General features: G+C 50.4%; 1 protein-coding gene across 1 annotated transcript in view; it reads right to left on the reverse strand.

Annotated features, from left to right (window-relative positions):
* LOC144500302 (uncharacterized) overlaps nucleotides 1-22,256 on the reverse strand; it is a 138,081-nt gene that overhangs the window by 59,556 nt on the left and 56,269 nt on the right. The window contains exons 22-39 of the mRNA XM_078222989.1: nucleotides 21,778-21,804; nucleotides 19,900-19,953; nucleotides 19,117-19,194; nucleotides 18,047-18,091; nucleotides 17,225-17,251; nucleotides 16,350-16,403; nucleotides 13,755-13,790; nucleotides 13,564-13,599; nucleotides 12,420-12,482; nucleotides 12,000-12,035; nucleotides 11,580-11,633; nucleotides 10,840-10,878; nucleotides 10,322-10,393; nucleotides 9,112-9,162; nucleotides 8,106-8,165; nucleotides 2,032-2,109; nucleotides 1,830-1,880; nucleotides 876-893 (exon numbers count right to left, since the gene is read on the reverse strand). Coding sequence (XP_078079115.1) covers nucleotides 876-893; nucleotides 1,830-1,880; nucleotides 2,032-2,109; nucleotides 8,106-8,165; nucleotides 9,112-9,162; nucleotides 10,322-10,393; nucleotides 10,840-10,878; nucleotides 11,580-11,633; nucleotides 12,000-12,035; nucleotides 12,420-12,482; nucleotides 13,564-13,599; nucleotides 13,755-13,790; nucleotides 16,350-16,403; nucleotides 17,225-17,251; nucleotides 18,047-18,091; nucleotides 19,117-19,194; nucleotides 19,900-19,953; nucleotides 21,778-21,804 — 879 coding nt within the window. The remainder of the gene's footprint in view (nucleotides 1-875; nucleotides 894-1,829; nucleotides 1,881-2,031; nucleotides 2,110-8,105; nucleotides 8,166-9,111; nucleotides 9,163-10,321; nucleotides 10,394-10,839; nucleotides 10,879-11,579; nucleotides 11,634-11,999; nucleotides 12,036-12,419; nucleotides 12,483-13,563; nucleotides 13,600-13,754; nucleotides 13,791-16,349; nucleotides 16,404-17,224; nucleotides 17,252-18,046; nucleotides 18,092-19,116; nucleotides 19,195-19,899; nucleotides 19,954-21,777; nucleotides 21,805-22,256) is intronic.

A 22,256-nucleotide genomic window follows, 5' to 3' on the forward strand; every position in this document is an offset into this window, starting at 1 on the left:
CCCGGAAGGGTAGGGGGTTTTAGTTAAGTCGGGCAGCATGGTCGGTGCAGGCTTGGAGGGCCGAAGGGCCTGTTCCTGTGCTGTAATTTTCTTTGTTCTTTGTAACACGCTTATATACCCCACTGTAACACTGATATACCCCACACCCCTCACTGTAACAGGCTGATATATCCCACACCCCTCACTGTAACACTCTGATATGCTCCACACCCCTCACTGTAACACTCTGATATACCCCACACCCCTCACTGTAACACTCTGATATACCCCACACCCCTCACTGTAACACTCTGATATACCCCACACCCCTCACTGTAACACTCTGATATACCCCACACCCCTCACTGTAACACTCTGATATACCCCACACCCCTCACTGTAACACTCTGATATACCCCACACCCCTCACTGTAACACTCTGATATGCTCCACACCCCTCACTGTAACACTCTGATATGCTCCACACCCCTCACTGTAACACTCTGATATGCTCCACACCTCTCACTGTAACACTCTGATATACCCCAAACCTCTCACTGTAACACTGATATACCCCACACCCCTCACTGTAACACTCTGATATGCTCCACACCCCTCACTGTAACACTCTGATATGCTCCACACCTCTCACTGTAACACTCTGATATACCCCACACCTCTCACTGTAACACTCTGATATGCTCCACACCTCTCACTGTAACACTCTGATATACCCCACACCTCTCACTGTAACACTCTGATATGCTCCACACCTCTCACTGTAACACTCTGATATACCCCACACCCCTCACTGTAACACTCTGATATACCCCACACCCCTCACTGTAACACTCTGATACACTGCCCTCTGGGTATCTGGTAAACCACGTTCCTACCTTTGTAACCTTGCCGACCTGTAATGTAGATAAGTTTTGTATTAGTGCTGTGATACTGCTCCAAAAACCTCACACAATCTCCACTGATACAATCCAGTGTGGAGTGAAAGGTGACAATATTCCCCAAATCCCTGTGGAAATGTTGCCCACTGGTTCCCCCAATCTTCCAATCAGAATCTAGCACGAACACTGAGCGACTAGGTCAGTCTGAAATCCCCACTCATCCTGCATGGACTGTGCTCACTGCACCAGCTTCAGACTGGCCAGAGCCCAGTGTCCAGAGTGCGGCCAGCCAGAGCACAGCCAGCCAGAACCCAGTGTCCAGTGCTGCGGCCAGCCAGAGCCCAGTGTCCAGAATGCAGCCAGCCAGAGCCCAGTGTCCAGAGTGCGGCCAGCCAGAGCCCAGTGGCCAGAGTGCAGCCAGAGTGTGGCCAGCCAGAGTCTAGTGTTCAGAGTGCGGCCAGCCAGAGCCCAGTGTTCAGAGTGCGGCCAGCCAGAGAGTGGCCAGCCAGAGCCCAGTGTCCAGAGTGCGGCCAGCCAGAGTGCGGCCAGCCAGAGTCCAGTGTCCAGAGCTGCGGCCAGCCAGAGCCCAGTGTTCAGAGTGCGGCCAGCCAGAGTGCGGCCAGCCAGAGCCCAGTGTCCAGTGCAGTAGCCAGCCAGAGCCCAGTGTCCAGTGCTGTGGTCAGTTTGCTGGCTGAGTCCAGTGTCCAGAGCTGGTGTAAGAGTATACTGGGTTCAGAGGCCGCTAACCTGAGGCTGGGAATGTTGAAGATTTTACCCTCTGGCACTGGAATGTTTGCTCCCACAATCTGCCGTTTGGAGTTGAGGGGATTGTTCTAACCTGGAGAAACTCTGAGCACTGACACAGACAAACTGGAGACGGAACAGGGTGTGTGGAACAGGCCGGGAAACGGGCCAAAGCCAACTGGAAAGTGGGATAAATGGTGTGTTTACCTGGAGGTCCTGGGGGCCCGGGAGGTCCAGGGGGTCCGGCAAACAGAGGGCCTGTGGGAGACAGCAAATCTGATTAAAATGTTTGATAAAATGAGCAAACTCTGATATTTAATCGTCACTTTAATTGTACTGACACACTCTCATGTTGCCAGTAGTGAGAGCGTGGTTCAGTATGAAGCACAGACACGGCGAGATGAGTTACCTCTGTCGTCAGTAGAACTCTCAGTGCCTGGCGTTCCTCGGGGTCCGGGGGGTCCAGGGGGACCTGGTTTACCTTCACCTGGAGGACAGAGTGAGGGGAGAGTGATGAGTTCGCTCTCTTTGGACTTTCGGAGTTATGGTACAGAGAGTCAGTCTATGGAGTGATGGGGTGGAATGTTCTATACAGTGAGTCCATGGTAATCACCTCAGTGCCAGTCGCTGGGGGAAGTTCCTCTGCTCCCAGAGTCCGGGGAATAACGGGAATGTTTCCAAATGAGCCGTTAGCACCGGGCTCACATTGCGCGGAATATCGGGAACTGAACTGTCGGCTCCTTGGTTTGATGATGCTGAATGAGAAACATCTCTTTGCTGACATGATATTCCGACACCTGGTCTTCCCTGATCCAGGCCTCTCTCCAGGTGCCGGGAGAGGGCGTCAGGAAGGCCACAGGATGCGGAGGGAATCACTGGGAGGACAGCTTTCCCTCAGCCAATGTAAACCCAGCACAGTCGCAGCCGAGGAAAGCTCCGAAATTGTCAGTCAGTGGGTAGCACACTCCCACTCAACCAGTCCTGGGTTCAATTCCCAATAAGAAGCTTAACAACACCAGGTTAAACCTTTAACCTGGTGTTGTTAAACTTCTTACTGTGTTTACCCCAGTCCAACGCCGGCATCTCCACATCATGACATTCAATTCCCAATCCAGACACTTCAACCTATCGTCCCAACAACATGCCCAGTGGAAAACCTAGGGAGTGCCGCACTGTCAGAGGGTCAGTACAGAGGGAGTGCCGCACTGTCAGAGGGTCAGTTATGAGGGAGTGCTGCACTGTCAGAGGGTCAGTACTGAGGGAGTGCTGCACTGTCAGAGGGTCAGTACTGAGAGAGTGCTGCACTGTCAGAGGATCAGTACTGAGGGAGTGCTGCGCTGTCAGAGGGTCAGTACTGAGGGAGTGCTGCACTGTCAGGGTCAGTACTGAGGGAGTGCTGCACTTTCAGAGGATCAGTACTGAGGGAGTGCTGCGCTGTCAGAGGGTCAGTACTGAGGGAGTGCCGCACTGTCAGAGGGTCAGTACTGAGGGAGTGCTGCACTGTCAGAGGGTCAGTACTGAGGGAGTGCTGCACTGTCAGAGGGTCAGTACTGAGGGAGTGCCGCACTGTCAGAGGGTCAGTACTGAGGGAGTGCCGCACTGCCAGAGGGTCAGTACTGAGGAAGTGCAGCAGCGTCAGAGGGTCAGTGCTGAGGGAGTGCCGCACTGTCAGAGGGTCAGTACTGAGGGAGTGCTGCACTGTCAGAGGGTCAGTACTGAGGGAGTGCTGCACTGTCAGAGGGTCAGTACTGAGGGAGTGCTGCACTGTCAGAGGGTCAGTACTGAGGGAGTGCTGCACTGTCAGAGGGTCAGTACTGAGGGAGTGCTGCACTGTCAGAGGGTCAGTACTGAGGGAGTGCTGCACTGTCAGAGGGTCAGTACTGAGGGAGTGCTGCACTGTCAGAGGGTCAGTACTGAGGGAGTGTTGCACTGTCAGAGGGTCAGTGCAGATTATCTGTGGGTGGAGCTCAGAAACAGGAAGAGCGCAGTCACTATGCTGGGGGTATACTACAGGCCTCCCAACAGCCCACGGGCAGTTGAGGAACGGATATGGAAGGAGGCTCTGGACAGGTGCAGAAAAAAATAGGGTTGTTGTAGTGGGAGACTTTAATTTCCCTTATATAGACTGGAAATCGCTTAGGGCTGGGGGCCTGGACGGGAAAGAATTTATAAAATGCGTACAGATAGGCTCTTTGGAACAATATGTTGACAGTCCAACTAGAGAGGGGGCTATACTGGACCTAGTACTGGGTAATGAGCCCGGTCAGGTCATCAAAGTTGCAGTAGGGGAACATGTGGCAAATAGTGACCACAATTCTGTAAACTTTAGGATAGTAATGGAAAAAGATGAGTGTTGTCCTATGGGTAAGGAGTCGGGAGATAATGCTGCAGCTTTATAGGACCCTGGTTAGACCCCACTTGGAGTACTGCGTGCAGTTCTGGTCACCTCATTACAGGAAAGATGTTGAAGCCATTGAAAGGGTGCAGAGGAGATTTACAAGGATGTTGCCTGGATTGGGGGGCATGCCTTATGAGGATAGGTTGAGGGAGCTTGGTCTCTTCTCCCTGGAGAGACGAAGGATGAGAGGTGACCTGATAGAGGTTTACAAGATGTTGAGAGGTCTGGATAGGGTAGACTCTCAGAGGCTATTTCCAAGGGCTGAAATGGTTGCTACGAGAGGACACAGGTTTAAGGTGCTGGGGGGGTAGGTACAGAGGAGATGTCAGGGGTAAGTTTTTCACTCAGAGGGTGGTGGGTGAGTGGAATCGGCTGACGTCGGTGGTGGTGGAGGCAAACTCGTTGGGGTCTTTTAAGAGACTTCTGGATGAGTACATGGGATTTAATGGGATTGAGAGCTATAGATAGGCCTAGAGGTGGGGATGTGATCGGCGCAACTTGTGGGCCGAAGGGCCTGTTTGTGCTGTGGCTTTCTATGTTCTATGAACTAGGGGAAGGCTAACTGCTGCCGGATTAGGCAGGATTGATGGCTGTTGATTGGGAGATGCTGTTCGAGGGTAAATCCATATCTGGCATGTGGGAGTCTTTTAAGGAGCAGTTGATAGGACTGCAGGACAGGCATGTGCCTGTAAAGAGGAAGGATAGGAAAGGTAGGATTCGGGAGCCGTGGATAACCAGTGAAATAATCAAAAAGAAAAAAGAGGCATACATGAGGTCCAGGCAGCTAAAAACAGATAGAGCACTGGAGGAATACAGAGAAAGTAGAAAATAACTCAAACAGGGACTTAGAAGGGCAAAAAGGGGTCACAAAATGTTCTTGGCAGACAGGATTAAGGAGAATCCTAAGGCATTTTATACATACGTTAGGAACAAGAGGATTGTTAGGGAAAGAATCGGACCTCTCAGGGACAAAGGAGGGGAATCATACTTAGAACCAAAGGAAGTTGGTGAGATCCTAAACGAATACTTTGCATCAGTATTCACACAGGAGAGAAACCTGTTGACTGGGAGTGTCTCAGAGAGATGTGTTGACCCGTTAGAAAAAATCTCAATTATAAGGGAGGAAGTGTTCGGCTTTTTAGGAAACATTAAGACAGACAAATCCCCAGGGCCGGATGGCATCTATCCTGGACTCCTCAGGGAGGCGAGAGATGAAATTGCTGGGCCTCTAACAGAAATCTTTGTCTCTTCACTGGACACAGGTGAGGTCCCAGAGGATTGGAGGATAGCAAATGTGGTCCCGTTATTTAAGAAGGGTAGCAAGGATAACCCGGGTAATTATAGGCCGGTGAGCTTGACGTCCGTGGTAGGGAAATTGTTGGAGAAGATTCTCAGAGATAGGATATATGCGCATTTAGAACTGAATAATCTCATTAGCGATAGACAGCATGGTTTTGTACGAGGGAGGTCATGCCTCACAAATTTGGTTGAGTTTTTTGAGGAGGTGACAGAAACGATTGACGAAGGAAGGGCCATGGATGTCGTCTATATGGATTTTAGTAAAGCGTTTGACAAGGTCCCTCATGGCAGGCTGGTGCAAAAGGTTAAATCTCATGGGATAAAAGGTGAGCTAGCTAGATGGGTGGAGAACTGGCTTAGCCATAGAAGACAGAGGGTAACAGTGGAGGGGTCTTTTTCCGGTTGGAGGTCTGTGACTAGTGGTGTTCCACAGGGCTCTGTACTGGGACCTCTGCTGTTTGTGATATATATAAATGATTTGGAGGAAGATGTAGCTGGTGTGATCAGTAAGTTTGCGGACGACACGAAGATTGCCGGAGTTGGGGATAGTGATGAACATTGTCAGAGAATACAGCAGGATATAGATAGGCTGGAACATTGGGCAGAGAAATGGCAGATGGAATTTAATCCAGATAAATACGAAGTGATGCATTTCGGTAGATCTAATGTAAGGGGGGAGCTATACAATAAATGGCAGAACCATCAGGAGTATAGACACACAGAGGGACCTGGGTGTACAAGTCCACAGATCCTTAAAGGTGGCAGCACAGGTGGAGAGGGTGGTCAAGAAGGCATATGGCATGCTTGCCTTCATTGGACGGGGCATAGAATATAAAAGTTAGCATATGATGTTGCAGCTGTATAGAACGTTGGTTAGGCCACATTTGGAATACTGCGTCCAGTTCTGGTCGCCACACTACCAGAAGGACGTGGAGGCTTTGGAGAGAGTACAGAGAAGGTTTACCAGGATGTTGCCTGGTATGGAGGGTCTTAGCTATGAGGAGAGATTAGGTAAGCTGGGGTTGTTCTCCCTGGAAAGACGGAGGATGAGGGGCGACCTAATAGAGGTGTATAAAATTATGAAGGGCATTGATGGAGTGAACAGTGGGAAGCTTTTTCCCAGGTCGGTGGTGACGAACATAAGGGGTCACGCGTTCAAGGTGAGGGGGGCAAGGTTCAACACAGATGTCAGGGGGTCGTATTTTACACAGAGGGTGGTGGGGGCCTGGAATGCACTGCCAAGCAAGGTGATTGAGGCGGACACACTGGGAACGTTTAAGACTTATCTAGATAGCCACATGAACAGACTGGGAATAGAGGCATACAAAAGAATGGTCTAGTTGGGCACATGAGCGGTGCTGGCTTGGAGGGCCGAAGGGCCTGTTCCTGTGCTGTATTGTTCTTTGTTCTGATGTGTTGATGAAGGGAGGGCGGTTGATGTCATATACATGGGTTTTAGTAAGGCGTTTGATAAGGTCCCCCATGGTCGGCTTATGATGAAAGTAAGGAGGTGTGGGATAGAGGGAAAGTTGGCCGATTGGATAGGTAACTGGCTGTCTGATCGAAGACAGAGGGTGGTGGTGGATGGAAAATTTTCGGACTGGAGGCAGGTTGCTAGCGGAGTGCCGCAGGGATCGGTGCTTGGTCCTCTGCTCTTTGTGATTTTTATTAATGACTTAGAGGAGGGGGCTGAAGGGTGGATCAGTAAATTTGCTGATGACACCAAGATTGGTGGAGTAGTGGATGAGGTGGAGGGCTGTTGTAGGCTGCAAAGAGACATAGATAGGATGCAAAGCTGGGCTGAAAAATGGCAAATGGAGTTTAACCCTGATAAATGTGAGGTGATTCATTTTGGTAGGACAAATTTAAATGTGGATTACAGGGTCAAAGGTAGGGTTCTGAAGACTGTGGAGGAACAGAGAGATCTTGGGGTCCATATCCACAGATCTCTAAAGGTTGCCACTCAAGTGGATAGAGCTGTGAAGAAGGCATATAGTGTGTTAGCTTTTATTAACAGGGGGTTGGAGTTTAAGAGCCGTGGGGTTATGCTGCAACTGTACAGGACCTTGGTGAGACCGCATTTGGAATATTGCGTGCAGTTCTGGTCACCTCACTATAAGAAGGATGTGGAAGCGCTGGAAAGAGTGCAGAGGAGATTTACCAGGATGCTGCCTGGTTTGGAGTGTCGGTCTTATGAGGAAAGGTTGAGGGAGCTGGGGCTGTTCTCTCTGGAGCGGAGGAGATTGAGGGGAGACTTAATAGAGGTTTATAAAATGATGAAGGGGATAGATCGAGTGAACGTTCAAAGACTATTTCCTCGGGTGGATGGAGCTATTACAAGGGGGCATAACTATAGGGTTCATGGTGGGAGATATAGGAAGGATATCAGAGGTAGGTTCTTCACGCAGAGAGTGGTTGGGGTGTGGAATGGACTGCCTGCAGTGATAGTGGAGTCAGACACTTTAGGAACATTTAAGCGGTTATTGGATAGGCACATGGAGCACACCAGGATGGTAGGGAGTGGGATAGCTTGATCTTGGTTTCAGATGAAGGTCGGCACAACATCGTGGGCCGAAGGGCCTGTTCTGTGCTGTACTGTTCTATGTTCTATGTTCTATGTTCTTTTAAACACCATCAGCAGTAATATTTGGGACACCCAGCGGATTGGTCTGTGATAAGCAGTGCCCGATTCCCTGGGGATGGAGTCAGTGTTGAGTGTTTTTGTGCAGACACTGTGTGTGTGTCCAGAATAGTTTGTGTTGGAGATGATGATGTCAAACACTCACCCGGTATCCCAGCAGCGCCAGGGAGCCCGGGCGGTCCCCGAGAACCTTCCACTGTGTCACCTGGGAAACAGAGGGTGAAATATCAGAGCGGCACGGACGGAGAAACCAGTGCCAGCACTCAGCCCCACCGCGCACACCTCCTTCCCAAACCTCTCTACTACCCTCCAGATCCCTCCCCTCCGTGCTGCAACACTCCCCACTTTACACCCATCCTCCCAACCCCCTTATTCCCCACCGTCTCCTTTCCACACATTCCTGACCCTGTAATCCCCTCAATTCTCCACTCTGCTCCCCTGCAACCTCTCCACACCCCTGCAACCCCTCTGCAGCCCTGCAACCCCTCCGCACCCCTGCAACCCCTCCGCACCCCTGCAACCCCTCCGCACCCCTGCAATCCCTCTGCAGCCCTGCAACCCCTCCGCACCCCTGCAACCCCTCCGCACCCCTGCAACCCCTCTGCAGCCCTGCAGCCCCTCTGCAGCCCTGCAGCTCCTCCGCACCCCTGCAGCTCCTCCGCACCCCTGCAGCCCCTCCGCACCCCTGCAGCCCCTCTGCACCCCTGCAGCCCCTCCGCACCCCTGCAGCTCCTCCGCACCCCTGCAGCTCCTCCGCACCCCTGCAACTCCTCTGCACCCCTGCAACACCTCCGCACCCCTGCAGCCCCTCCGCACCCCTGCAGCCCCTCCGCACCCCTGCAGCCCCTCCGCACCCCTGCAACTCCTCCGCACCCCTGCAACTCCTCCGCACCCCTGCAGCCCCTCCGCACCCCTGCAGCCCCTCCGCACCCCTGCAGCCCCTCCGCACCCCTGCAGCCCCTCCGCACCCCTGCAGCCCCTCCGCACCCCTGCAGCCCCTCCGCACCCCTGCAGCCCCTCTGCACCCCTGCAGTCCCTCCGCACCCCTGTAGCTCCTCTGCAGCCCTGCCTGAAGTCTTGTGTTTCTCGGTGAGGAAAGGATCCCAGCCATTCGCTGCTTGATTTTGATTAGCGATAATTAACACACTCACCTTTAGGACCTGCAGGTCCTTGTGGTCCTGGGGGTCCAACAATACTCTCTCCTGTGGGGCAGGACGTAGAATAACAAAGACTTAGTTGGGTTATGTAACAGCATCATCATTTTTTATTCTACATCAGATATGCACGTTGCTGGTTGGATCAGGATTTATTGCCCATCCCTAGTTGCCCCTTGAACTGAGTGTCTCGTTCGGCCATTTCAGGGGGCAGCTTAGAGTCAACCACATTGCTGTGGCTCTGGAGTCACATGTAGGCCAGACCAGGTAAGGACGGCAGATTTCCTTCCCTAAAGGACGGTAGTGAACCAGATGGGTTTTTGCAGCAAGCGATGATAGTTTCATGGTCACCGTTACTGAGACTAGTTTTCAGTTCCAGAGTTTATGAAATGAATTTAAATTCTACAAGCTGCTGTGATGGGATTTAAATCTGACCCCAGAAGGTTCACTCGGGTCTCCGGAGTATCTGGACAGTTACATGGGTACGATGGGTGTAGAGGGATATGGGCCAAACGCGGGCAATTGGGATTAGCTTAGTGATTAAAGAAAAGGGCGGCATGGACAAGTTGGGCCGAAGGGCCTGTTTCTATGCTGCAAACTTCTATGTCTCTATGGCTCCCAGGACAGCTACAACATGAGGTTAGATAGAGAGTAAAACTCCCTCTACACTGTCCCCATCAAACACTCCCAGCACCGATACAGCACGGAGTTAGATACAGAGTAAAGCTTCCTCTACGCTGTCCCCATCAAACACTCCCAGGACAGGTACAGCACGGGGTTAGATACAGAGTAAAGCTCCCTCTACACTGTCCCCCATCAAACACTCCCAGCACAGATACAGCATGGGGTTAGATACAGAGTAAAGCTCCCTCTACACTGTCCCCATCAAACACTCCCAGGATAGGGACAGCACGGGGTTAGATACAGAGTAAAGCTCCCTCTACACTGTCCCCATCAAACACTCCCAGGACAGGTACAGCACGGGGATAGATACACAGTAAAGCTCCTGCTTTGTCATTTGAACATACATGTTAATGTCAGTCGGTCGGGGGTCAGGAAGGTGAGGCGTGACGTGTGGGACCCAAGTTACTCGGGTTACGCATGAGCAGTGCCTCAGTGACCTCCTTCAGCTTTCTGACATTCACTCCCACGGGAGGTGAGGCATTGGGTGCTTCCGTTACCATCTGCCATTCATTTGTGTATCTACCTGATCGTCCTGGGCGTCCGGGTGGTCCAGGAGGTCCTGGGGGTCCCTGTATAACCTCCGATCTCTCTGATCCTAAAGGAGTGAAATTGAACCAATTTAACCTCAGTATCAGATCCATAACGATTACAAAACAGAGTCTCCCAATCACAGACAGCTTTGTGTACGAGCTTCAGTTATTGGTTAAACATGATCGCTTCAAATAACAGAACAGGCTAAACAGGCTAAATGGCCTCCTCCTGTTCCTATGTAAAAGGCCGAGAGGCTGAATGGCCTCCTCCTGTTCAGTGTAACAAGCTCGAGGGGCTGAATGGCCTCCTCCTGTTCCGGTGTAACAGGCCCGAGGGGCTGAATGGCCTCCTCCTGTTTCGGTGTAACAGGCCCGAGGGGCTGAATGGCCTCCTCCTGTTCCTGTGTAACAGGCTTGAGGGGGCTGAATGGGGCCTCCTCCTGATGCTGTGTAACAGGTTCGAAGGGCTGAATGGCCTCTTCCTGCTTCCCAAGAGTCCAACTCCACTCACCTCGAATGTTAACAATTTTTCCAGGGGTACCAGGTTCACCTGTAAAAAAATCAATAGTTACATCATTAAACCTGGCCTGTGTCTGCTTGGCTCAATGGCAATCACTGAGGGAGTGCCGCACTGTCAGAGGGTCAGTACTGAGGGAGCGCCGCACTGTCAGAGGGTCAGTACTGAGGGAGTGCCGCACTGTCAGAGGGTCAGTACTGAGGGAGTGCTGCACTGTCAGAGGGTCAGTACTGAGGGAGTGCTGCACTGTCAGAGGGTCAGTACTGAGGGAGTGCCGCACTGTCAGAGGGTCAGTACTGAGGGAGTGCCGCACTGTCAGAGGGTCAGTACTGAGGGAGTGCTGCACTGTCAGAGGGTCAGTACTGAGGGAGTGCTGCACTGTCAGAGGGTCAGTACTGAGGGAGTGCTGCACTGTCAGAGGGTCAGTACTGAGGGAGTGCCGCACTGTCAGAGGGTCAGTACTGAGAGAGTGCTGCACTGTCAGAGGGTCAGTACTGAGGGAGTGCCGCACTGTCAGAGGGTCGGTACTGAGGGAGTGCTGCACTGTCAGAGGGTCAGTACTGAGGGAGTACTGCACTGTCAGAGGGTCAGTAGTGAGGTACTACTGAGGTTAGTACTGAGGTACTAAAGCCAGCCTTTACTGAATGTGACAGGTGCTCAGACAGTGAAGTGTAAATTGTTGGAGAGGTTTCAAACCCCCAGGGAATGTCTGTCAATGTAGCTGCTTTACTCACCGCGGGGACCTGGGTCTCCAGGTAACCCTGGTAAACCTCGTATTCCTTGTGCACCTGATAGTAAAGAGTGAGAACCGTCATTTATTCAGTTCATACAAGAATCACCCCCTCCCCATTCCACTCTCTCTTCCTAATATCCCCGACTCCTCGACCTTTCAGCTCTCTACCAATTACACCTTCCTCATACGTGCGCTTTCACTCATTGCAATGCCACAAGTCACTCCCAGACACCTTGCCCCTAGTCACTCTGCCCCCATTAGCCCCATTCCCATTAACCCGCCCCCATTAACCCCACCCCCAGGGGCCCCGCCCCCAGTCACCACCGTGCCTCCTTTCTCCCCAAGTCACCCCATTCTCCCTATTTCCTCTCTTGCCCCTCCTCCCTGTGCTCTCTGTTATTCAATTGGCTGCTGGATTTACCTCGCTGTCCATGCTGACCATCAGCTCCCGAAGAACCTGAGAAAGGAGAAGAGAATTCATCAGCACATCACCCAACTCCACAAAGAAAAACCCCACACAAAAACCCCACACAAAAACCCCACACAAAATCCCCCACACAAAAACCCCCACACAAAAACCCCACACAAAAACCCCCACACAAAAACCCCACACAAAAACCCTGCTCCCAAAAGACCCTGCTCCCATAAAACCCCACTCCCCAAAAAGCCCGCTCCCAAAAAACCCCACTCCCAAAAACCCAACTCCCCAAAAACCCCAAAACCTCCCAAAAAAAGCTAACTCCCTGCAAACCGCCCTCCTCCCGCGCAAAAAGCCTACTCCCCACATCCCCACAAAAAACCCATCCCTTTCCGATCTTTCCGATGTGATTGAATTACTCACCAATTGATCCCTTCTGCCCTGGTTCTCCGATTGCCCCAGGCAATCCACGGGTACCTGGTTCACCTGCAAGGAGCCAAGGAAAGGCCATTAGTGCAGTTAGAGAGCATTTGTACTCTTCCTGCTCAGATCTTATGACCAAGTAGAAACCTTCTCTGTTGCTGGGGTCACCTGGGGCTGGGGGAGAGAATCCCAGTTCTGAGGCCGTGCTCCATCACCTCCCTCAGAGCAGAAAGAATGATCGGCAATAAGACTCTCCCACACTCCTGGAATCCCCAGTTTAAAGCTCTTAGTCCTAAACATTGTTGTGAGTAAGCCCAAACAATAAACAACACTGGGGCACTGGCTACTCCAAGGTAAATCACATCAGTTTTCCCCATATTGAGTAGCAGCGTGTTTCATTTTCTCATTGGCTGGAAGGTAATGCACCGGGAAGACAGGTTACCAAGCAACCAACAGCAAGAGCCAATGGTTAGAACCATAGAATCCTTACAGTGCAGAAAGAGGCCACTCGGCCCATCGAGTCTGCACCAACAACAATCCCACCCAGGCCCTATTTCCATAACCCCACACATTTAACCTAGCTAGCCCCCCTAACACTAAGGGGCAATTTAGCATGGCCAATGCACCTAACCTGCACATCTTTGGACTGTGGGAGGAAACCGGGGCATCCGGAGGAAACCCATGCAGACACGGGGAGAACGTGCAAACTCCACACAGACTGTGACCCAAGCCGGGAATTGAACCCAGGTTCCTGGCGCTGTGAGGCAGCAGTGCTAACCACTGTGCCACCGTGCTGGGAAGTCATATGATGAATACATCCAATCAGTGTTGCTGACCCTAATTGCTAGCCCACCAGCCACACGATGGGCCTGCGGTTGGTGGGGGCGGGGGGGGGGGGCAACATATTCCCTTTACTCTTTCAACTGTGGGACATTGAGGTAAGTCGAAGCATATCCACTACCATCTGTTTTTCTAAACAGTTCAAAGCATCCTCTGGACATGAACTTGGCACCTTCAGACCTAAGGAACCTCAGGATGGTCACTGAACTTTAATTACTGCTTGGTATCATTGTGGGCAAGTGACGGCACTGAACTTGGTACCTTTGTGACCCTCGTAATGTCTCCCCCGTAAAAAACTACTTACCCTGTAACCCTCGAGAACCCCGCTCTCCAGTATCACCTGGAATTACAACATTAGGGAATAGTTATAGACAATAAAACTAAAATAATCCGGAATGTAGGGCTGATCTTGACAGGAAATCACTCACAGTCAGTGAAAGTTTAACAAATGCAAAAGACCAATTGATTGCTGTAACATTAAATCCGACTCTGTACCTTTAACTCCAGGGAGGCCATTCAATCCGCGATCACCTGGAGCAGAAAGGGATGTTCACAATGTCAGGGAATTGCTGCAAACACTTCACAAGAACAAGACTCACAAGCTAATGAAACACACAGGCACCTTAGACACAAAGGAACCATCAATAAAAGCTGCATTGATGTTATCAGAACACTAGCCATCGGCCAACAGCGTTTCCCCATGTAACTGAGATATGTTATTACAAAACAGAAACTGATGAAAGTACAGAAGGTACATAGATGTTCTTCCTGCCCTGCTGCAATTGAGACCCTTAAGCGGGTAATTAAAGTGAATGAAGGGCCTCTCCTGCCATTCTGGCCTGAGTGAGACTGCCCTTGTACAATGTTGCAGCACAGAACAACGCCATTCTTTGGACAAATTATTCAATTAGTTCTACTTTCTCACTCTTTCCCCATAGCCATGCAGGTTTACCTCTCTTCAAGTATTGATCCAATTCCTTTTAGAAAGTTGCTATTGAATCTCTTTCCAGCTTCCAAGCATTCTAAATTCCACCAATCCTGCAGATCCAATCCTTCATGGTTTTGAACAAACCATGGTCTGCTTCATACTAATGTCTTTTAGGGAAGGAAATCTGCCAACGTTACTTGGTCTGGTCGAATTTGAAGGTTTAAATGCCTGCCCCCCCTCCCCCAGACTTCTGAACTTCTAAAACATTGACTACAAGGCTAAGTTCTCTACATGTCCATCCCATCAGGGATTCCTAATGGAAGAGTGAATTATCCAGCCTCAGTCTTCAACCTGCCAATCTCTATGAAAGAACACACTCTGGACTCATCTGAAACAATCATTATTTTCTCTGCGACCTTTGCCCTGTAAACCCCTTCTTTCTCTATCACACCATTTCTGTAGAATGAAAAGGAGGCCATGTTTTTATCCTCCTTCCATATTTCAATGTGTGTGAATAATGCTTTCATCCCATCCTGAGTTTGCTGTGAGGTTATTCATAGAGAATTGGATCACACCAAAACTGACGATTGGGAAATTTGGCACCATTATAAAGGGATCTAATCGGTGTCTTGCAAAGGTTTATCTTAACCGAATGTTGATGGGATTGTGTTGTAATGAATGGATGTGATTATATTGAGTGATTTTGGGTCTCGCTGTATTGTGCTGTACTGAGTTGTTTTATACTGGGGTGTCTGCTGTTCCCCTGTGATATTCATGGAGGTTCACTAATACTTTGTGCAGCATCACACCGCGCCAAATTATGATTCGATTTTACTTATGGCAGGCTGAGGAAAACTGATTTTATTTATTATTAATTTACAGGACATGGGAGTTGCTGGCTGGCCAGCATTTATTGCCCATCCCTAACCATCCTTCATTTAAGAGTCAACCACATTGCTGTGGCTCTGGAGTCACATGTAGGCCAGACCGGGTAAGGACAGCAGATTTCCTTCCCTAAAGGACATTAATGAACCAGATGGGTTTTGACGACAATCGACAATGGTTTCATGGTGATTGTTAGGTCCTTAATTCCAGATCTTTTTATTGAATTTAAATTTTACCATCTGCTGTGGCGGGATTCGAACCTGGGTCCCCAGATCTTGCCCTGGGTCTCTGGATTACCAGTCCGGTGACAATGCCACTACACCACTGCCTTTGGGAAAAGCTGAATTTTGTTCAGCTCTCTCAGGCTGATTTAAACTGGGTGATTTTAAGCTCAATGTGTCGAATTACGACTCTCACCAACTTTTATAGATGCACCATAGAAAGCATTCTTTCTGGTTGTATCACAGCTTGGGATGGCTCCTGCTCTGCCCAAGACCGCAAGGAACTACAAAAGGTCGTGAATGTAGCCCAATCCATCACGCAAATCAGCCTCCCATCCATTGACTCTGTCTACACTTCCCGCTGCCTCGGCAAAGCAGCAGCATAATTAAGGACCCCACGCACCCCGGACATTCTCTCTTCCACCTTCTTCCTTCGGGAAAAAGATACAAAAGTCTGAGGTCACGTACCAACTGACTCAAGAACAGCTTCTTCCCTGCTGCTGTCAGACTTTTGAATGGACTTACCTTGCATTAAGTTGATGTTTCTCTACACCCTAGCTATGACTGTAACACTACATTCTGTACCCTCTCCTTTCCTTCTCTATGAATGTATATGGCAAGAAACAATACTTTTCACTGAATACTGACACATCTGACAATAATAAATCAAATCAAATCTGAGTTGGATTGGGAGCAGGTGAAGTGAATTTTATCGGTCTGTCTCATTTTGAGTTGGGTTTAATTGGTCATGGCACAAATAAATAAGCAAATTCTGAAAGGATTTGAGGTGTCAGTGCGTTTGGCAGTGTCAGGGCTGTCAGCCATTTGTCACAATGCCTCCTGAAGGATGAATTGGACGTGGTGGATGTCGATAATCAAATTGAATGGAGGAATCGTGTTAGAAACATTCAGCTCATAATCATTCACTGAAATAGAGGTTACTTTCCATTAAGAAATATTCTACCTTTCGAATGCTCACATCTCATCTTTGTCTGTTTGCAAAAATAACCCTCACCTCATTGACTGCTTTCTGGTTAGAGCTTCCTGGGAGCTTACCTTTCAGACCTGGAGAGCCAGCATCTCCTTTGAACCCTGAAGATCCTGGTGGACCTACGGAAAAGTAACAATCCTGCATTAGTATTCAGAAATTACTGCTAATCTCCCCTCACATCCTTCTCCTGCCAGGTTCTCACTCAGTTGCTGGGATTGCCAGCTCCATGCAATGCTAGGGGGGTTTAGAATCGTGCTCAGACAGAGCAAGGTGAGAGGCTGACGTTGGGATTCAATGTGGCGACACTGGATTCTCCTCCTGACTTCATGGATCATGGTTACTCCCCTGATCAACAAACGCTTCCTGAGCCCACATCGACTCTTGGGAAATGGTCATTTCCTGTCCGTAACCGATGGCCCACGTCAGAGGGAACAGGAAATATTACGAGGCTGTCATCATTAAACTGAACTTCATCACATTAGAAAGAAAGAACTTACATTCAGAACGAATCCCCCACATCTTCAGGATGACCCAGAGTGTCACAGCCAATGAAAGCCGTGTGGTGCAGTGACTGTTGTGTTGGTAAGGAGGGTAATGGGACAAATTACCAATAATATGCTGGTGTTAATTGGAAGAATATTGGATAAGACTGGGAGAATTCCCTGTTCCTCTACAAAAGCAGCCATGGTTTATATACAGTGACCGTCAAAGATGGGAAAAGCGGAACTGGCTGACTGATTACACAGCCAGAAATTCACTTAATGTTAAAGTACCGGCCACTTTAAAACCCATTCTAATAATCAGTGACTGTGTGGCCTTGCCAATGGTAGCAGACACTTTGCCTAATTGTGTGTTACACTCTCCCACTCAATGCCACTTTGGGGCGAGAATCGGTGCTGTTACTACAACATCTTTCCAAAGAATTCGACATACAAATTACCTTGAGAACCTTGCATTCCAATCGCTCCTGTGAAGGATACAGAAGGTGAGTGAAATCGCACTGTGTCTGAGACACACACACTGAAGAAGCTTCTCATCTGTGTAAACTCATTCTGAAACTGCTCAGTATGAGAGGAGGCTCGGAATCTGACTGGATAATCCTGATTAGATCCACATTCTCCCACGTTGGACGAAAATGTTTCTCCTGAACTCCCCAGTGGATTATTACTGATTATCTTCTATTTGTAGACTCTAGTTCTGCTCTCTTCCACAACTGGAAACATTGGCCGGAATTCTCCAGCCATTCACACCCCGCTACCGCTGCCAGTGAGGACGGAGGATTTGGCGCTATAACGTAGATCCTCAGTGACCCTATCATGTAGACCCCTTAGTGACTCTGTCACGTCGACCCCTCAGTGACTCTGTCACGTAGGCCCCTCAGTGACCCTATCATGTAGACCCCTCAGTGACTCTGTCACGTAGACCCCTCAGTGACTCTGGCCTGCTGCCCAGGTGGAAAACCACAGCAAAGATGGAAATGAGAATATTAGTCTGAACTGTTTTTTTCCTATTGGGTGGTTAGTTCAGTATTTATTGTGTCTGTAGAATACATCACTGTTTCTTTTTATGCTTCCTAATATTATAATTTTGCAGTTGCTCCTTATTCCCTGTTCTATGATCGCTCTCTGAACTCTTTGTCTCTCTCTCATCACCCTCTCCATAATCGCCTGTCTACACCATGAACAAACTCTGTGAGACTAATGCCAGCTTTGTGCTTGTGCAGAGTCCCAGCCTCTCTCTGAGGTGTATTCCTCACTCATACCTTTCATTCCGGGTAGTCCTGGAAGTCCGGGAAGTCCCGGCTCACCTGAAAAAACAAACAGCATGTTCAAACTAAGCAAAGACAATGAGACCAAATCACACCCAGGCCGCTTGACCTCTGACCCCACCAACTGGAGAAACAGTCAGAACCAATAGAATTCCATTGGGCCAGGAGGATTGGAAATTCTCTTCAACTGGATTCACACAGAAGGCAGGAAATGCTCTTTATTTCAACAGGCTTTCCCTATTTTTCAATTACAATTCTCCCTCTGTATCCTTCGTGTCTAGTAATCCAGCAACACTCCCAAAACTAGAATAATTTTCCCAAAACCGATAAGTGTCTCCCAAACCACACAAACCAACCTCCCATCCACTGACTCTGTCTACACTTCCCGCTGCCTCGGCAAAGCAGCCAGCATAATTAAGGACCCCACGCACCCCGGACATTCTCTCTTCACCTTCTTCTGTCAGGAAAAAGATACAAAAGTCTGAGGTCACGTACCAACCGACTCAAGAACAGCTTCTTCCCTGCTGCTGTCGGACTTTTGAATGGACCTACCTCGCACTAAGTTGATCTTTCTCTACACCCTAACTATGACTGTAACACTACATTCTCCACTCTCTCCTTCCCTTCTCTATGAACGGTATGCTTTGTCTGTACAGCGCGCAAGAAACAATACTTTTCACTGTATCCCAATACATGTGACAATAATAAATCAAATCAAATCAAGTGTGAATCTAGGAGTTGACCCCATAACCCCTGGCATTGTCAAGAGCAGGGGTCGTATGGACACAGTCCAGGAACCTCTCTTCATGGGATTCTGGTTCTGTGCACCATCCAGTAGGAGAGAATGCAGCAGAGGAATGCAGCAGGAACTCGGTGCCGCAGTCATGGGGTCAGTAAGGCCCAGGTGGAGGCCAGCCAGTCTGGTTCCCCTTTCTCTCAGGCTTACCGTGAGGACTGAAACAGCATGGAGCTGTCACCATCCTCTGTGAAAACAGGACTGTTACCGTAACCATGGAGCTATCGAGGTAGTTAGGGTGTAGCTGAGTTATTACTCATCCTCTTACCTCTCTCTCCCTTATTACCCCTCGCTGATGACTCAGAGTCACCGGGAGGTCCTCTTGCACCTTTCTCCCCAGGTTCACCTGAAATCAAACAAGAAATAGACCAATCATCATTGATTCTGTGTTCCCATTCGTTAAAACTCCTCTCTATCCTCCCATTGGTCAATAAAATGCCCCCACTCTCACGTTAGTTAGAAGCCGCTGTCCTCTCATTGGTCAATAACACCCGCCATCCCCCAGTTAATCAATAATAGCCCTCGTCTCCACATTGGTCAATAACTACGCACCGGTCCCTCCATTGGTCAATAACTCCCCCTGTTCCATGTCTGCCCCCCACGCCCCTCACACTGTTACCCATCCCCACCATAGCCCCCTCCCCCCCATTGGTCAATAAACACCTCTCCCCCGCCATCCCTCCCCCGCCACCCCTCCCTTTGCCACCCTTCCCCGCCACCCTTCCCCTGCCACCCCCCACCTCTCCCCTGCCACCCTTCCCCCGCCACCCCCCCACCACCTCTCTCCTGCCACCCTTCCCCCACCACCCTTCCCCCGCCACCCCCCCACCCCCCCACCACCTCTCCCCTGCCACCCTTCCCCCGCCAACCCCCCACCCCCCCGCCACCTCTCCCCTGCCACCCTTCCCCCGCCAACCCCCCACCCCCCCAACACCTCTCCCCTGCCACCCTTCCCCCGCCACCCCCCCACCCCCCCCCCAACACCTCTCCCCCGCCACCCCTCCTCCCCCTGTTGGTCAATCACTCCCCCTGCCCTCCCATTGGGCCTTACCCGCGTTTCCTTTCTGGCCTCGCTGACCTTCCTGTCCGGGGGAACCATGGGAACCTGTAAAGGAATATTAAATAAATAATCACACGGGTTTCCCGGTTATTTTACCCACAGACCAGCTCATAAAGGTTCTCATTACTGCTCACCATCCACCAGCAGTTGGGCAGTGAAGTCTGGCCACAAAGCTGGAGACTGTCTCTCGTGCCTCCCTAACTGCAGAATAAAATTTCTACCTTTGTATGATATCGGAAGGTCAAGGGTGAGCGTGATCCTTAACTAGATTGACTAACTGGTTGAAGGTTTTTGGGGGCGATCTTATCAAAAACGTTCTAAGTGACAAATGAGCGTGAAAATGGGAGAGATTCACGCTGATTTTTTGGACGAGCTCCTAGACGCAATAGAGAAAAAGAGCCCAATTGTGATTCTCGCCAGCAGGGGGAGGGGGCGGAGCCTATTCTCACCGGGAAGCCGGCTGCCGAGTTCCAGGAGCATCATTGCACGGGCGCCCAGACCTCCCAGTGCACGTGTGCACATAGGGGGGGAACTTCCTGTCCCGCCCACCACGGGAATCGCAGCAGGTGGGGGAGGACGAACCATGGAAAGGTTCACTGACCTCGAGCGGGATTATCTGGTTTTGGGGCAAGCGTGGCCTGAAAATCCTGCTCATAGTGAACATGGCATACTGGGAGATACCCACACCGCCCCGCCCCCCCACCCCGGCCCCCCACATCTCCCCACCCCACCCCCCACCCCACCCCTCGCCCCCCATCCTGCCCCCGCCCCCCCCCCCACTCTGCCCCCCCACCTCAACCCCCGCCCCCTCACCCCACCACCCCCCCACAATTCCCCAGTCTCCTCCTTAGACATCGCTGACCCCCCGCTCCCCCGCAATCCCCCAGTCTCCACCCTGGACATCGCTGATAGCGTCCGGGACTCATTAATTACATTTAAATCAGCTAATGCATATTGAAATTAGCTTTGCACCCTTAATTGCCGCAATGGGAGCGACAAGATTACACGAGGCAAGAATCCGGTGCAAAGCTGATTTCTCCCCCCTTGCCCAATCTTCCCGGCTCACCATGCCAATCGGCCGGTGGGACGAGTCGGTAAAATCGCCCAGTGTGTCTGGAGCTGCGAGTGAGGTTAAACTCTACACCAGGTTGTAAGTGTGTGTGCTGCACAGACTGTGATCAGTATCGCCTCCTACCTGTCCTCAGCTGCTACTTCATTCACCACAAAATAATCACAGCCTCTCGATCTCAGGGTCAAATCGTGGAGTTTAGGAATACTGGAATCATAGAATCCTACAGTGCAGAAGGAGGCCATTCGGCCCATCGAGTCTGCACCGACCACAATCCCACCCAGGCCCTATCCCCGTAACCCCACACATTTACTCTAGCTAGTCCCCCGACACTAAGGGGCAATTTATCATGGCCAATCCACCTAACCCGCACATCTTTGGACTGTGGGAGGGAACCGGAAGAAGGTGGGGTTTAGGGATACTGGAAGAAGGCGGGGTTTAGGGATACTGGAAGAAGGCGGGGTTTAGGGATACTGGAAGAAGGCGGGGTTTAGGGATACTGGAAGAAGGCGGGGTTTAGGGATACTGGAAGAAGGCGGGGTTTAGGGATACTGGAAGAAGGCGGGGTTTCAGGATATGGGGAGAAGGTGGGATTTAGAGATACTGGAAGAGGGGGGGGTTTAGGGATACGGGGAGAAGGTGGGATTTAGAGATACTGGAAAAAGGGGGGATTTAGGGATACAGATGAGGAGGGTAAGTGAGATTGATTTCTGAAAAGAATGAGGCCTATTGATTGGTTATTTCATTTTCCTGAGGTTACTGTGTTCTGTACGAGTCACTTTGGCAAAAATTAAAGTTACCTGGAATTCCCGGATATCCTGGATCACCTTAAAAATAATCACAGATTAAAGAAAACATTAGCACAATTTCAGAGATGAGAGAGACCCACCAAAAGAAAGTGAAAGAGATTGAGGGAAGGTGGAAGAGTCAGACTGGAAAGTATAGGAGAGAGGCAGAGAAAGCGAGTTAAGATGCTCTGTAATGCACTTCCAAAAGGGCAAAGAATCAGATTTAATCGCGATTGAGTAGGAGGAATGAGTGATATCGGAGAAGGTGGGTAGGTGGGATTGAGAGCGAATCAGATAGAGATAGAGGGGAGATGGGGAGAGAGATGGAGAGAGACTGAGGCAGAGATAGAGGGATGGAGGGAGGGAGCGAGGGAGGGAGAGAGGGAAGGAGGGAGGGAGGGAGGGAGGTAGAGAGAGAGGAGACAGGCAGTGAGAGTTAGTGAGGTGCAAGCAGCCAGAATAACGTGAATGATGAACAGAGTGCCATAAAC

Source organism: Mustelus asterias, chromosome 11 (genome assembly GCF_964213995.1).
Source record: "Mustelus asterias chromosome 11, sMusAst1.hap1.1, whole genome shotgun sequence".
Lineage (NCBI taxonomy): Eukaryota > Metazoa > Chordata > Chondrichthyes > Carcharhiniformes > Triakidae > Mustelus > Mustelus asterias.